At 40.0% G+C, this 14,391-nt stretch overlaps 1 protein-coding gene across 6 annotated transcripts; it reads left to right on the forward strand.

Annotated features, from left to right (window-relative positions):
* The first annotated feature begins 1,406 nt into the window (after positions 1-1,406).
* LOC115209710 (protein usf-like) lies at positions 1,407-14,108 on the forward strand. Of its 6 annotated transcripts, none has more exons than XM_029778202.2 (3): positions 1,407-1,562; positions 11,557-11,878; positions 13,340-14,108. In XM_029778202.2, exons 2-3 carry the CDS (start codon positions 11,561-11,563, stop codon positions 13,703-13,705), a joined length of 684 nt encoding a protein of 227 aa, XP_029634062.1. In that variant the 5' UTR covers positions 1,407-1,562; positions 11,557-11,560; the 3' UTR covers positions 13,706-14,108. The 6 variants fall into 6 exon arrangements, with proteins under 6 accessions (XP_029634062.1, XP_029634061.1, XP_029634063.1 ...); XM_029778201.2 differs by lacking the exon at positions 1,407-1,562 and adding an exon at positions 1,742-1,900; XM_029778203.2 differs by lacking the exon at positions 1,407-1,562 and adding an exon at positions 4,183-4,397.
* The last annotated feature ends 283 nt before the right edge of the window (positions 14,109-14,391 follow it).

Genomic DNA, 14,391 nt, shown 5'->3' on the forward strand with positions numbered 1-14,391 from the left:
TTAGCAATACATTCCTCTTAGCCTCCCCCGTACACACACACATGCGCACGACGTTGAAATGTGTTGAACAAATGTGAAAGGAATGCTCAATACAGGTTCAATACTCATTGCAGAGCATATACTTGGATGAAACTAGATTTTTATCTCACGACTCGAGTTTCACACCACTGCGATCTTCAGGCGAAAACAATTAGCGGGCTTTCCATATTATTATTATTTGTTCGTCCGTCGTGGTCAGCGATGACCAAGGATATCACATGGTAGAAGAAGATGGTGTACGGTGTGTCCGGCTGTGGTTGATCAGTCCTATTCGTGATGGGAAGGATCTGCTGCAGGTCGGGCACTAGTTGTCTCATGGGACTGTGGCTCTAGACTTGAGTCGGTGTGGCTTCAGAGACGTCCGTATACAGTCGACATAATCTTTGCCGCACGCCAACTTCAGAAGTGCCAGGAACAGAACAGGGACCATGCTCGATAATATATCTGCTTAAAGTATGATATCCAGATCTAAGAAAGTATGTATGTATGTATGTATGTATGTATGTACGTATGTATGTACACACACACACACACACACACACACACACACACACACACACACATGTTTATATATATACAGAGGCGAGCACAAGTTTTCATCACTACAGTCCGAGTGCTCTGAGTAACAATTGTGACACTTTTGCAGCTTTAATAAAAAAAATGTTTATATAATAATATAAATATATAAATATATGCATATATACATACATATATGTACATACCTACATCTATATGTATATATATACATGCATACATGGGTACTGGACATCAAAAAAACGTTGAACACAGTGAGAAACGAAAACATAAAAACAAAAAACATAGAAAACGAACTTTTTTTCGAACAACGAAAAAACAGAGAAACGAGACATGCAACATAAAGAACATTCCCTTCATCAGTTGTCCCCTGTTTTATCTACTCCGTATTTCGAAGGTAAGGACAAGACGCGACTCCGTTAAAACAATTTTTCCCGCAAAGCAAATGAAATAAAATTTGGGATTTTTTGCGGAGGGTGAAAGTGGGTAACAAAAACAGGACGGTGAGAACAAGACAATAAAAACAAACAGTTAGGGTTGTTAAGTCAACACGCCTGTGTGTGTGCGTGTGTTTGTGTATACGTATGTCTATATATTATATATATACATGCACAGAGACGTATATAATGATTCATACATACATACATACATACATACATAAATAAATACATAAATACATACATACATACATACATACATACATACATACATAAATACATGTACGTTTGTCCAATCTTCCATCATCATCATCATCATCATGATAGCAGCAACAACAACAGTAGCAACTGCAGAAACAACAACAACAACAACAACAGCAGCAGCAGCAGCAACAACAACAACAGAATCAACAACGACCGTCTGCTAAAATCCTATCCCGCTCCCTGGACTTTCAGCACGAACTTGGCGGTCTTTCTGAAGAGGAAGTCTAATGAAAATCACGGCGGCTTACATGTAAACTCCTTAAGAACCGACCGGTTTAATCTTCACAGGTCTGACCTATTTTTGTCCTCACCTTGTTAAATTTGCAAATAAGCATATACTCACGCACAAAATATGTCACATATATATATATATATATATATATGTCACATATGCATATACACATATATACATATACATGTCATCTTACAAAGAGAAGGGAAGGGAGAAACAACGGTAGCTATATTTACACATGTTGCAGATCTGTTACAAATATATAAGCCAGTATTTCACTTAAATGTAAATTAGTTTGGCTAATTATCTTAATATACAGCATCTCAGCAATTCATTGAAACGAAGAAGTAACAGACTTCCAGACACGAGATCTTCTCTTACACTTGAGCCTTAGGTAAGTGTGGTTTATTAAACTACCAACAATTGAAAGAAAATAACATACTCTTTAATCTACATGGTCCCGGGTTCAGTCCCACTGCGTGGTACCTTGGGCAAGTGTCTTCTACTATAGCCTCGGGCCGACCAAAGCCTTGTGAGTAGATTTGGTAGACGGAAACTGAAAGAAGCCCGTCATATGTATATATATTTTTGTGTGTGTCTGTGCTTGTTCTCCCCACCATCGCTCGACAACTGATGTTGGTGTGTTTACGTCCCCGTAACTTAGCGGTTCGACAAAAAACAGCGATAGAATTAGTACTAGGCTTACAAAGAATAAATCCTGGGGGCGATTTATTCGACTAAAGGCGGTGCCCCAGCACGGCCGCCGTCAAATGACTGAAACCAATAAAAGAATACATACTTTATTGTTTATAAAATATACTATAAAACGGTAAATTGCTATCATGTTACTTCTACTGGTCGGCGAAGGTGGAGAATACACAAACCTCCCGTTTTCGGCTTTTCCTGCCTTGTTAGTCTTAACACATAAAGCGCGACGGGCCATGATCGTGGTCGTCAGGCACAGGTCGACAGGCTACGATCGCGACCCAGATAGAAGCATTTAATTTATGGGCATTTGTTGGGGTCTAATGTCACTCAAACGCTCCGATACCCCCCGGAATGCAAGGGGACTAATAGTTCAACTAATGACTTGCCATTATTATATACTAAGAAGATATTTTAACTATTTTTTTTTGTTTTTTATTTGTGCATGGTGGTCTCATTTTCATAAAATGTGATCAGTAGCCCATGCTATGTAAGTGTAAATCCCAGTGCTGTATGGGTTAATAATAATGATTTCAAGTTTTGCCACAAGGGCAGTCAATTTTGGGGGAGGGGATGAGTCGATTACATCGACCCCAGTGTTTCACTGGTACTTAATTTATCGACCTCGAAAGGATGAAAGGCAAAGTCGACCTCGGCGGAATTTAAACCCAGAACTAAGACAGACGAAATACCTATTTCTTTATTGCCCACAAGGGGCTAAACACAGAGGACAAACAAGGACAGACAAACGGATTAAGTCGATTACATCGACCTCAGTGCGTAACTGGTACTTAATTTATCGACCCCGAAAGGATGAAAAGCAAAGTCGACCTCGGCGGAATTTGAACTCAGAACATAACGGCAGACGAAATACCGCTAGGCATTTCGCCTGGCGTACTAACGTTTCTGCCAGCTCCTCGCATTTATTAGTCTCAATAATCCTTTCTACTGAAGGCCTGAAATTTGGGGTAAGAAGACATCGATTCCAGCACCCAACTGGTACTTAATTTATCGACCCAGAAGTGATGAGGCAAAGTCGACCTCGGTAGAATTTGAACTCAGAACGTAACGGTAGCCGAAATACCTATTTCTTTATTACCCACAAGGGGCTAAACACAGAGCGGACAAACAAGGACAGACATAGGTATTAAGTCGATTACATCGACCCAGTGCGTAACTGGTACTTAATTTATCGACCCCGAAAGGATGAAAGGCAAAGTCGACCTCGGCGGAATTTGAACTCAGAACATAACGCAGATGAAATACCTATTTCTATTTCTTTATTACCCACAAGGGGCTAAACACAGAGGACAAACAAGGACAGACATAGGTATTAAGTCGATTACATCGACCCAGTGCGTAACTGGTACTTAATTTATCGACCCCGAAAGGATGAAAGGCAAAGTCGACCTCGGCGGAATTTGAACTCAGAACATAACGCAGATGAAATACCTATTTCTATTTCTTTATTACCCACAAGGGGCTAAACACAGAGGGGACAAACAAGGACAGACATAGGTATTAAGTCGTTTACATCGACCCCAGTGCGTAACTGGTATATATTTAATCGACGCCGAAAGGATGAAAGGCAAAGTCGACCTCGGCGGAATTTGAACTCACAACGTAAAGGCAGACGAAATACCGCTAAGCATTTCGTCCGGCGTGCTAACGTTTCTGCCAGCTCGCCGCCTTTTATTAGTCTTAATAATCCTTTCTACTGAAGGCCTGAAATTTGGGGTAAGGGGACATCGAGCACCCAACTGGTACTTAATTTATCAACCCAGAAGTGATGAGGCAAAGTCGACCTCAGCGGAATTTGAACTCAGAACGTAACGCAGCCGAAATACCTATTTCTTTATTACCCACAAGGGGCTAAACATAGAGTGGACAAACAAGGGCAGACATAGGTATTAAGTCGATTACATCGACCCAGTGCGTAACTGGTACTTAATTTATCGACCCCGAAAGGATGAAAGGCAAAGTCGACCTCGGCGGAATTTGAACTCACAACGTAGCGGTAGCCGAAATACCGCTAAGCATTTCGCCCAGCGTTCTAACAAATTATTAGTCGTAATCACAGACTCTCTCTTTAACCCATAAAATATTATTTATACTTTCACTACACATGTGGAGTCTTCGAATGTTCTTAGTTGTGTTGTTTCTTCTATAAAACACACAACAAACCGGTAATTAACACAATTTAATAATGCTAATAATGATACTCAAGTGAAATTGTTGACATATTTGTATTTATTGGAGTAAATATAGCAAGTCGTTTCTGTGGCCTGTTTCGATTTTTATCGCTGGTCGTTTCTTTTACGTAAAGATTCGAAAACTATGGAATTATTTTTTTTACTCTCGTCTGGAAGGTTATACATATGTATACACACCCTCACACACTCTGCAGGCTGCTTATCACATGTACAATATTTATTATCTGGGTAACTGGGGAGAGAGAGAGAGAGAGAGGTAAAGGGTGTTCTACCAGGCTAGTCTTTACCAGCACATAACTATTTTTCTTACTTTCTGTAAGTCTACAAAAAACGTAAGTCCTACTAGTTTGCTAAATAATGCCTGCTTTTTTATACATGGGGTTATTTCTTTCTGTATAACTTTTTCTACTTCAAAATCTAGCCTGTTTCTTTTTATGTTTTTCCTCTGTTTTGATTTAATTACAATTTTTTGGGGGCCTTCTTTTAGTTTCCGTCTGCCAAATCCACTCACAAGCCTTTGGTCGACCCGAGGCTATAATAGTATATGACACATTTTTGTTACTTAATTTTAATTAGTTTATAAATGAACTTGTTTTATCATCAATGTACTTATTAGCGGTCTTTCTCTGTCAGAACTTTAAATCTAACGAACATAACTTAATAATTTTGGTAAAATTTTTTTGCCTACGAAGGTTACAGTTATTTTTTTCAAAATCCGTTATTTTTAAAAAAGGATTTGTTTTATACAATAGAATAAGTTTAAAAGTTAAAAAAAAAACCCATAATCTTTAAAAGTAATTATCGTTTGTATTATGCACACATGATATTAAACAAATGCCCCTTTTCTCGACAAATGTATACGTTTGTATTAATTAGTTTTTCTCACAACAGGAATTATGATTTTTATTCAAAATATGAAAAGGGATGTATTTTACAAAAGGAAAACAAAAGTGGTGGGAAAGAAAGAAAAAAGAAACCTCAATGCGGCACAAAATACTTCAGTTGGTCGCACACTACAAGGTTCACCGGAACCTATTAAAACAACCCTGAAAGATCGCTGCATCACTACGGCGATGGCAAGGCTAAATAAGTTCTACCAATTTCACATTTAATGCCAGAATTGTTTCTTTAAAATTTTTCTTTTTTGTTTAAAAAGTCTGAAAATTTTTGCATCTTTCTGTCGTCCTGGACGTGAATGCCTCTTTATTTACTAAACTATCATTTTAACATGTGCTGTTATTTTTGAAAATTTTATTCTTTCTCGATGATTGAAACGGAAATCTCGGGTTAAGCTTCGAAACAGAACATCAATATTTATAAACCTAGTTCGCTTCAGATCACATCCGTGAACAGACTTTGATTAAAGTGGAAGAGACTGTTCACCGGTCGAAAATAGGTGAATTCATTTGTTAGCTTTCTAGGCAACAGACATGTGCGTTGGCCAAATTTTATATCGCCTATGCGGCAAAATTTCGATATGAGTACCATATACATGTCAAATGTATTACTCTTTTCTCTTTTACTCTTTTACTTGTTTCAGTCATTTGACTGCGGCCATGCTGGAGCACCACCTTTAATCGAGCAAATCGACCCGGGACTTATTCTTTTGTAAGCCCAGTACTTATTCTATCGGTCTCTTTTGTCGAACCGCTAAGTAACGGGGACATAAACACACCAGCATCGGTTGTCAAGCAATGCTAGGGGGACAAACACAGACACACAAACATACACGCACACACATATATACATATATGCGACGGGCTTCTTTCAGTTTCTGTCTACCAAATCCCACTCACAAGGCTTTGGTCGGCTCGAGGCTATAGAAGACACTTGCCCAAGGTGCCACGTAGTGGGACTGAACCCGGGACCATGTGGTTGGTAAACAAGCTACTTACCACACAGCCACTCCTGTATTGTTTATGTTTCTTGAGAAGATCGTCGCCTTCCGTAAAAAGTTTTAATTTTTTTTTATAAATGTTGGGTGGGGGAAGGGGATCTTTTGAAGTTGGCGTTAAAGCGAGAGACAGAGAGAGTGCGATTGGATCAGGGAAGTTCTTTTGAAGTTGGCATGCCGTGTGTGTGTGTGTGTGTTTGATGGGGGTGTGCGAGACGGAAGGTTGGTGTGTATGTGAAGTTCTTTTGTTAGTGTGTGTGAAGAGACAAAGAGAGTAATGTTGCTGGTATGTGTGTGTGTGTGTGTGAGAGAGAGAGATAACTGAAATTTTTTAAATTCACTTTTTGTAGTGAGTGATTGACAGAGAAAAAGAGAGAGTATGTATGAATGGCTTCAGTGACACACACATATAAACATATATATAAATAAACATAGATGGATGTATATATATATATACACACACACATGTATGTATAGATGCGGGAGGGGCTGCAATTCTTTCCTACGGTTAATATGGTTATTTAGTAAACAAGTTTTCTCCTTTATAAGAAAACTCCAACGAATGAAAATGTTAAACATACATAGGCATAGGAGTGGCTGTGTGGTAAGTAGCTTGCTTACCAACCACATGGTTCTGGGTTCAGTCCCACTGCGTGAGACCTTGGGCAAGTGTCTTCTACTATAGCCTCGGGCACGCAAGTTGTTATGTATGTATACATAGAGTAATACACACATTACTCTCTCTGTCTCTTCACACACACACTAACAAAAGCACTTCACATACACACCACACTTTTTGTCTTGCACACCCCCATCAAACACAAACACACTCACACACAGGCACGCACATCAATTCTTTCGCTTCACGCCAACTTCAAAAGAACTTCCCTCATACAATCATGCTCTCTCTGTCTCTTTCGCTTTCCCTCCAACTTCAAAAGATCCCCCTTCCTCAGCAAACCTATATGTAAAAACACAATTTTTTTTTTACTGAAACCGACGATCTTCACAAATGTAAATAAATACACGTGGTTTATGACAGTCGTGTGACTAGTATCATAAGATCGCCCCATTTACCTAATAGAGGAACAATTCTCTCCATTTTCTTGCTTACTAGTGTTGTTGTTATATATATATAATGTATTGAGTATTAAAGGAAGTAGTGAGTACTTAGTATGAAAGATTAAGAAAATGAGAGAGACTGAAACAACGTGTTAACGATACAAGATACTTTATTCGACTGCCGTTGTTGTACAAGTTAATTGTTTTGGCGGGAAACAAAGTGAAAGTCCTTTTATCAAGGGAGACAATGGGCGACGTTGATTGTTCATGTTTGTTGTGATGATTATATAACAACTAGAACCTTGATCTTTGCCAAGTTAACCTTAAGACTCTTTGATTCCAGGTTTTGCTTCCACACCTGGAATTTTCTAGCTCTGTTACAGAATCTGCTATAAGAGCAAGGTCGTAAGCATATAACAGTTCTCAAGGGTAGCCAGCCCTGAATTTTTCTGTTATGATCTGGAGGATAATAATGAATTGGAGGGGACTGAGAACTGAACCCTGATGAACACATACCTGTACACTAAATTCATCACTATACTCATGGCTACTCTCCCCTTTCTGACAGATCCCCTGTACATGGCTTGTCTGACTTTCACAAACCACTCGTCTACCCTTAGCTTCCTCAGAGTCCACCACATCATACAGTGGGGTACTCTGTCAAAGGTTTTGTAGTGACGCTATCTTGGAAATCTGCTGCATGCATGCGCAGAGTTGGATTCTTCCGGGAGGCCTGCCGGAAGTTCCCGCATGCGCAGAAAACTAGCAGCAGCAAAATTTCCCTCGTATCAGCCTCTCGGACGTTGACAGCCGAATAGGACAGACGTGTTTTATCAGCTCTCTCAAGCTGCCACCTCGTGGTGTTGCTACGCTATGCTTGAACGGACAGGATTTGGCTTACTCCACTTGACTACTGCAACAAGCTCCTAGGCTGTCCATTCGCCCTGAAGAAGAATGTATATATATTGCGGATCCAGAAATAAAATACTTATGCTGTTGAAGTTAATCGGAAGTCTTAACTCTTTCCTTCGATTAATATTTTAATGGAAAGGATGAGAGCTGCACCCATCCAGTGTTATGGACCTTTCATCCTGTTACAATTGGTGACCCCAAACACCGAGTACATTGGTTTATTCCTGGCCAAATATTTCTGCAGTTGTCTGACTATAAAGATAGCATCAATAGTGCTTCTCCCTTGCACAAAGCCAAACTGTATTTAATTTAATCTGATTTTGCTTCTAATTAACTGGGCTGTTAATTAGCTCTTTCTGTAACTTCCACGACCTGGTCCAGCAACTTGATGCCTCTGTAATTACTTCCAAGCTATCTCCTTACCTTGTAGCTGCTGACGGTAATGTTGCTATACCAGTCATTGGGATGACACCTTCCTGAATAACCTGATTAACTATATGGGTGATTAGACTGTACCTTGCACCTCCAGATATTTTAAGTATCTCTGTGATTCTCAATGGGACAGAGACAACCTCTTGATGTACAAAAATTTAAAAAAAACTAAAAAGGTCAAGAGGTATACTTATCTATCACCCACCGGTTCTCTTGACATAGATTTTGACATTTTTATCTTGTCCTGACTTCTCTGTTCAATTCAACTCACCGCTGTGGTGGAGTTGACTTGGAAAATACTGGGGTGGTTCATTCGATTAAAATGTCCTTCAATGCAATGCCACAGCATGACTTAAGACTAATGAGTGAAACAAATAGAAGATGAGATATAGGAATGACACTCCGTTGGTTACAACAACGAGGTCCGATCAATGGAACAGCCTGCTTGTGAAATTAATGTGTGAGTGGCTGAGCACTCCACAGACATGCACATAACACAGACACATCCATAACATAGTTCTTAGGGAGATTTAGCATGACACAGAGTGTGACAAGGCTGGCCCTTTGAAATACAGGTACTATTCACTTTTGCCAGCTGAGTGGACTGCAGCAACATGAAATAAAGTGTCTTGCTCAAGGACATAATGTGCCGATGGGAATTGAACTCACAACCACACGACTGTGAGTCAAATACTCTTACTACTAATCTGGGTGTCTTCAGATAAAATATATATTCTTTTTATTTTTTACTTGTTTCGGTCATTAGTTGAAGAAATCGACCCCAGGACTTATTCTATTTTTTAAGCTTACTACTTATTCTGTCCCCCTCTTTTGCAGGACTTCAAGTTTCTGTTATCAAATATATGGTGAACGCCATGCTTCTTCAGTTGTTTTGCTGAGCTGCTAAGTTATGGAAATGCAAACACACCAACATCGGTTGTCAGCCAATGGTGGTGGGGACAAACAGACAGACAGACACACACACATAAAAATTCAATTTTGGGGGATTAATCGATATGCGGGTATTCTATTTCAGATAATACAAAAATAATCTAATGAGTATATCTGACAGTAAACTTGTGGTATCAGTTTGCACATCACGAAATAATACTTAAAGGATATAACCTAAATTACCAGCAGGGTATATAATATACTTTGTTAATTATATCCAACTTTAGTTAATCATCATCATCATCATCGTTTAACGTCCGCTTTTCATGGGTTGGACAATTTTGACTGAGGGCTGGCGAACCAGATGGCTGCACCAGGCTCCAATCTTGATCTGGCGGAGTTTCTACAGCTGGATGCCCTTCCTAACGCCAACCACTCTGAGAGTGTATTGGGTGCTTTTTACGTGCCACTGGCACGGGGGCCAGTCAGGCGGTACTGGCAATGACCTTGCTCGAATCTTTTTACGCATGCCACCGGCACAGGTACCATTAAGGCGACGCTGGTAACGATCACGCTTGAATGGTGCCCTTTTACGTGCGGTGCCCTTTTACGTGCGGTGCCCTTTTACGTGCCACCGGCATTGAAGCCAGTTAGCCGCTCTGGCAATGATTACGCTTGGATGGTGCGTATTAAATATAAAGGAACTACACGTGTTTCAGTATTGGAAGATTACAATGTATATATATATATATATTAATATTGAATTTTATCAGATACTTTGTATATTTATAGATAAGTATATAAATATACGATAAATAAGACCCCAAAGCACGATATGGAGATGCATATAACGCTGAAGGGTTGCACCTGATTGATTTGGAAATTTGTTTTCCCAAATTATTTCATCATCATCATCATCATCATCGTTTAACGTCTGCTTTCCATGCTAGCATGGGTTGGATGGTTCAACTGGGGTCTGGGAAGCCCGAAGGCTGCACCAGGATAGTCAGATCTGGCAGTGTTTCTACAGCTGGATGCCCTTCCTAATGCCAACCACTCCGTGAGTGTAGTGGGGGATTTTTATGTGCCACGACACAGGTGCCAGACGAGGCTGGTGAACGGCCATGCTCGGATGGTGCTTTTTATGTGCCACCGACACAGGTGCCAGACGAGGCCTGCGAACGGCCACGCTCGGATAGTGTTTTTTATGTGCCACCGACACAGGTGCCAGACGAGGCTGGTGAACAGCCATGTTCGGATGGTGTTTTTTATGTGCCACCAACACAGGTGCCAGACGAGGCTGGCACGGCCACGATCGGATAGTGTTTGTTATGAGCCCGTACCTATGAGTATGTTTGAGCGGAAATGTGTGTTTGTGTGTTTGTGTGTTCGTCCCTCATGTATATGCAGTTTCATTCTTACATAACTGAAATAACTTTAAGATATATTGATTTTATAAATTACAACATTACTCCTCTTATAACTTTCTCATATCTCTGTTATATATTATCTAATATGAATAATATAATGCATCTAATAATAATAAATCCTTATTCAGGGACCTTTTGAGTGGAATGGGTTACTCGACCAGAAGAAAATTCTAACTGGGCCCCATCTGCAAGGTCATAAGCTGTTTATCATAATATGAGACCACCATGTTGCGCACATATGGTTGTGATGCATGTGCCTGGTCTACCCTTATCAGACGGGTAATCATGATGGGTATACTGGGCTTCATATATTGTACCCCAGTGCCACTTTGATGGCATGCACTGCTCTCACTCAATAATAATAATAATTGATTCTTGTGTATGTTTATACATGCAAATATGTATGTACATTTAAGTGTAGGTATATGTATATGTATGTATATGTATAAGTATGTATATGTGTGTGTATTTAATGTGAAGTTTTTTCTTCGTCTTTTTCCACTTTTATTAGCACTATGAGTAAAAACGTTACAATCCCATCTGAGAACAAGCAAGGTGATTGCCCTGGAGTGCTGACTGGAGATCCAGCAAAGACAAAACGGGGCCTCATTGTTCTCCAAGAATGGTGGGGAATGAACCAACAAATTCAAGATGAAGCTGCTGACTTAGCTTCAAGAGGGCCATTTGTTACCCTAGTTCCTGACCTGTATCGTGGTAAGCTGGCAACTGATAATGAGGAAGCTGGTCATCTGATGAACAACCTTGACTGGGAAGGTGCCATTCAAGATATTCAGGGATGTGCCAAGTACTTACTTAATTTAGGATGTAAGAAGGTGAGCAAAGTCTATTGTTTTTTACTGTCTCATCCAAAGAGAATGACCATTGTCCATTCCCTACAGAATCTCTGTTGTTTAACCCTAGGTCAATCCATTATGAACAGGCATATGATGTATACCTATCAATTATTATACCAAGGACTACATTGTCTAATGGGTCCTTCCTTTTAAGACGTGTGTGTTTCTACAGCTAGATGCCCTTCCTAATGCCAACCACTCCGAGAGTGTAGTGGGTGCTTTTACGTGCCACTGGCATGAGGGCCAGTCAGGTGGTACTGGCAGTGGCTATGCTCAAATGTTGTTTTTTACGTGTCACCTGCACAGGAGCCAGTCCAGCGGCACTGGCAATGACCTCACTCAAATGTTTTTTCGCATGCCAGTAAGGCGACGCTGGTAACGACCATGCTTGAATGGTGCTTTTTACATTTTACTAAATTCTTTGTTATTTTCAAAATTAATTTAAACAATTAGCTGGAAAATGAGACCCCAAAGTATTGAAACATGGTAACGAAAGGTTTAAGTAGTCAAGAACAGAAAATTGGCATGGTTGTGTTGCTAAGAAGTTTGTTTCCCAACTATACGGTTTTGGCATCAGTTTCAACTGTGTTGCATTTTGGACAAGTGTCTTCTACTATAGCCCTTGGCTGACCAAATCTTGTGAATGAATTTGGTTTATGGAAATTGAAAGAAACCTGTAATATGTGTGTGTGTGTGTGTGTGCTTGTATCTCCTTGTCCAGACATTGCATGATTGTTGTAACAGAATGTCACTGTCATACAAGCATTGTCCATTCATCATCATCATCATCATCGTTTACCGTCCATTTTCCATGCTAGCATGGGTTGGACGATTTGACTGAGGACTGGTGAACCAGATGGCTGCACCAGGCTCCAATCTTGATCTGGCAGAGTTTCTTCAGCTGGATGCCCTTCCTAACGTCAACCACTCCGTGAGTGTAGTGGGTGCTTTTTATGTGCCAGGGGAGGCTGGCAACAGCCACGATTGGTTGGTGGTTTTTACGTGCCACCAACATGGAAGCCAGTCAAGGCGGCACTAGTATTGGCCATGTACGGATGGTGCTTTTTATGTGCCAGGGGAGGCTGGCAACGGCCACGAACGGTTGGTGCCTTTTACGTGCCACCGGCACGGAACATGCCACATTTTCAATATTCTGTAAGAATGTGTCTGACTTTGGTGAAATATTACATTGCTTGGAAATTGGTGAGGGTTGGCAACAGGAAGATGTCTAAAGAACATCTGCTTTAATAAACTTCATCTGATCCATGCAAACATAGAGGTGTGGACATGAAAGTGATGATAACACCGGCTGTTATGACTTACTGCATATTTTTTTGTAACTGCTTCTCCTTACCTGACCATTTTAACCTTATTTGTTTTTTTGCAGAATTCTAATGAAAATTTCAGCATTAATTAATTCAAATTTTATTTGATTGGCAGATTGGTGTCACTGGGTTTTGCATGGGTGGAGCCCTGGCCTTTGCTTCTGCTGTCCGTGTACCAGAAATCAACGCTTCTGCACCCTTTTATGGAATTCCTGGTGAAGCTATTGCAGATGTAACGAAGATCAAGATTCCTCTGCAGTGCCATTTTGGTAAAAACGACAACGTGGTTGGTTTCTCATCTCCAGTCGAACAGGAGGCTGTCCGCAAGAAGCTAGATAATGCTAAAGTAAAACATGAATTCCATGTTTATGATGCTGGGCATGCGTTTACCAATACTACATCGCCAGGATTTCACAAGGAATCATGTGACCTTGCCCTTGGTCGTTTAATTAAATTTATGAATGAGAACTTACAAGCATGAAATGTGCATTATATACAATAACATATACACAGGTATTTTATACAAAAGTCTGAAATTAAATTCGCTCATCAAAAGTTGATAGTATTATTGGTCTTAAGAGTATAATACTTTTATTTTCTTTAAAACTAGCATGTATATTTTTTTATTATTATTATAGTTGATAATTCTTTATGCAAAATTCCAAAATGTGTAGACCTTTGAAATCCAAGATTTTTCTTAAATGTTAGACAAGATACCACAAAAGGAAAATTCCAGAGAGCACTTTGAAGGATCCTTGAAAATAAGCATTTGTGAGCTCTGTATCAAGTTGAACTGTTGGCCCTTGGGAATAACATTACCTGTTCTGGGCTGGGTAAAACAGTTATAAGCAGATTGCTCAGATGCTTAAGAAAAGTACCCAATACAAACTGTAAAGTGGTTGGTGTTAGAAGGGCGTCCAGCTATAGAAACCATGGCAAAATAGCCCTTGGATCATGATGACCCTGGACCCATTGTATTCTGTCAAACCGATGCTAGCATGGAATTATGGATATTAAATGGTGATGATTCTCAAAGTGATGCTGTTACATGTGCAAACTACCTTCACCATCTTCATCATATATCTATTATATAAAATCCATTCTGTCTGTCTGTGTGTGTGTGTCTTCTAGGATCTCGGGCATCCTCCATCCAATTGCGCTCAAATT

This window comes from Octopus sinensis, linkage group LG3 (genome assembly GCF_006345805.1).
Source record: "Octopus sinensis linkage group LG3, ASM634580v1, whole genome shotgun sequence".
Classification (NCBI taxonomy): domain Eukaryota; kingdom Metazoa; phylum Mollusca; class Cephalopoda; order Octopoda; family Octopodidae; genus Octopus; species Octopus sinensis.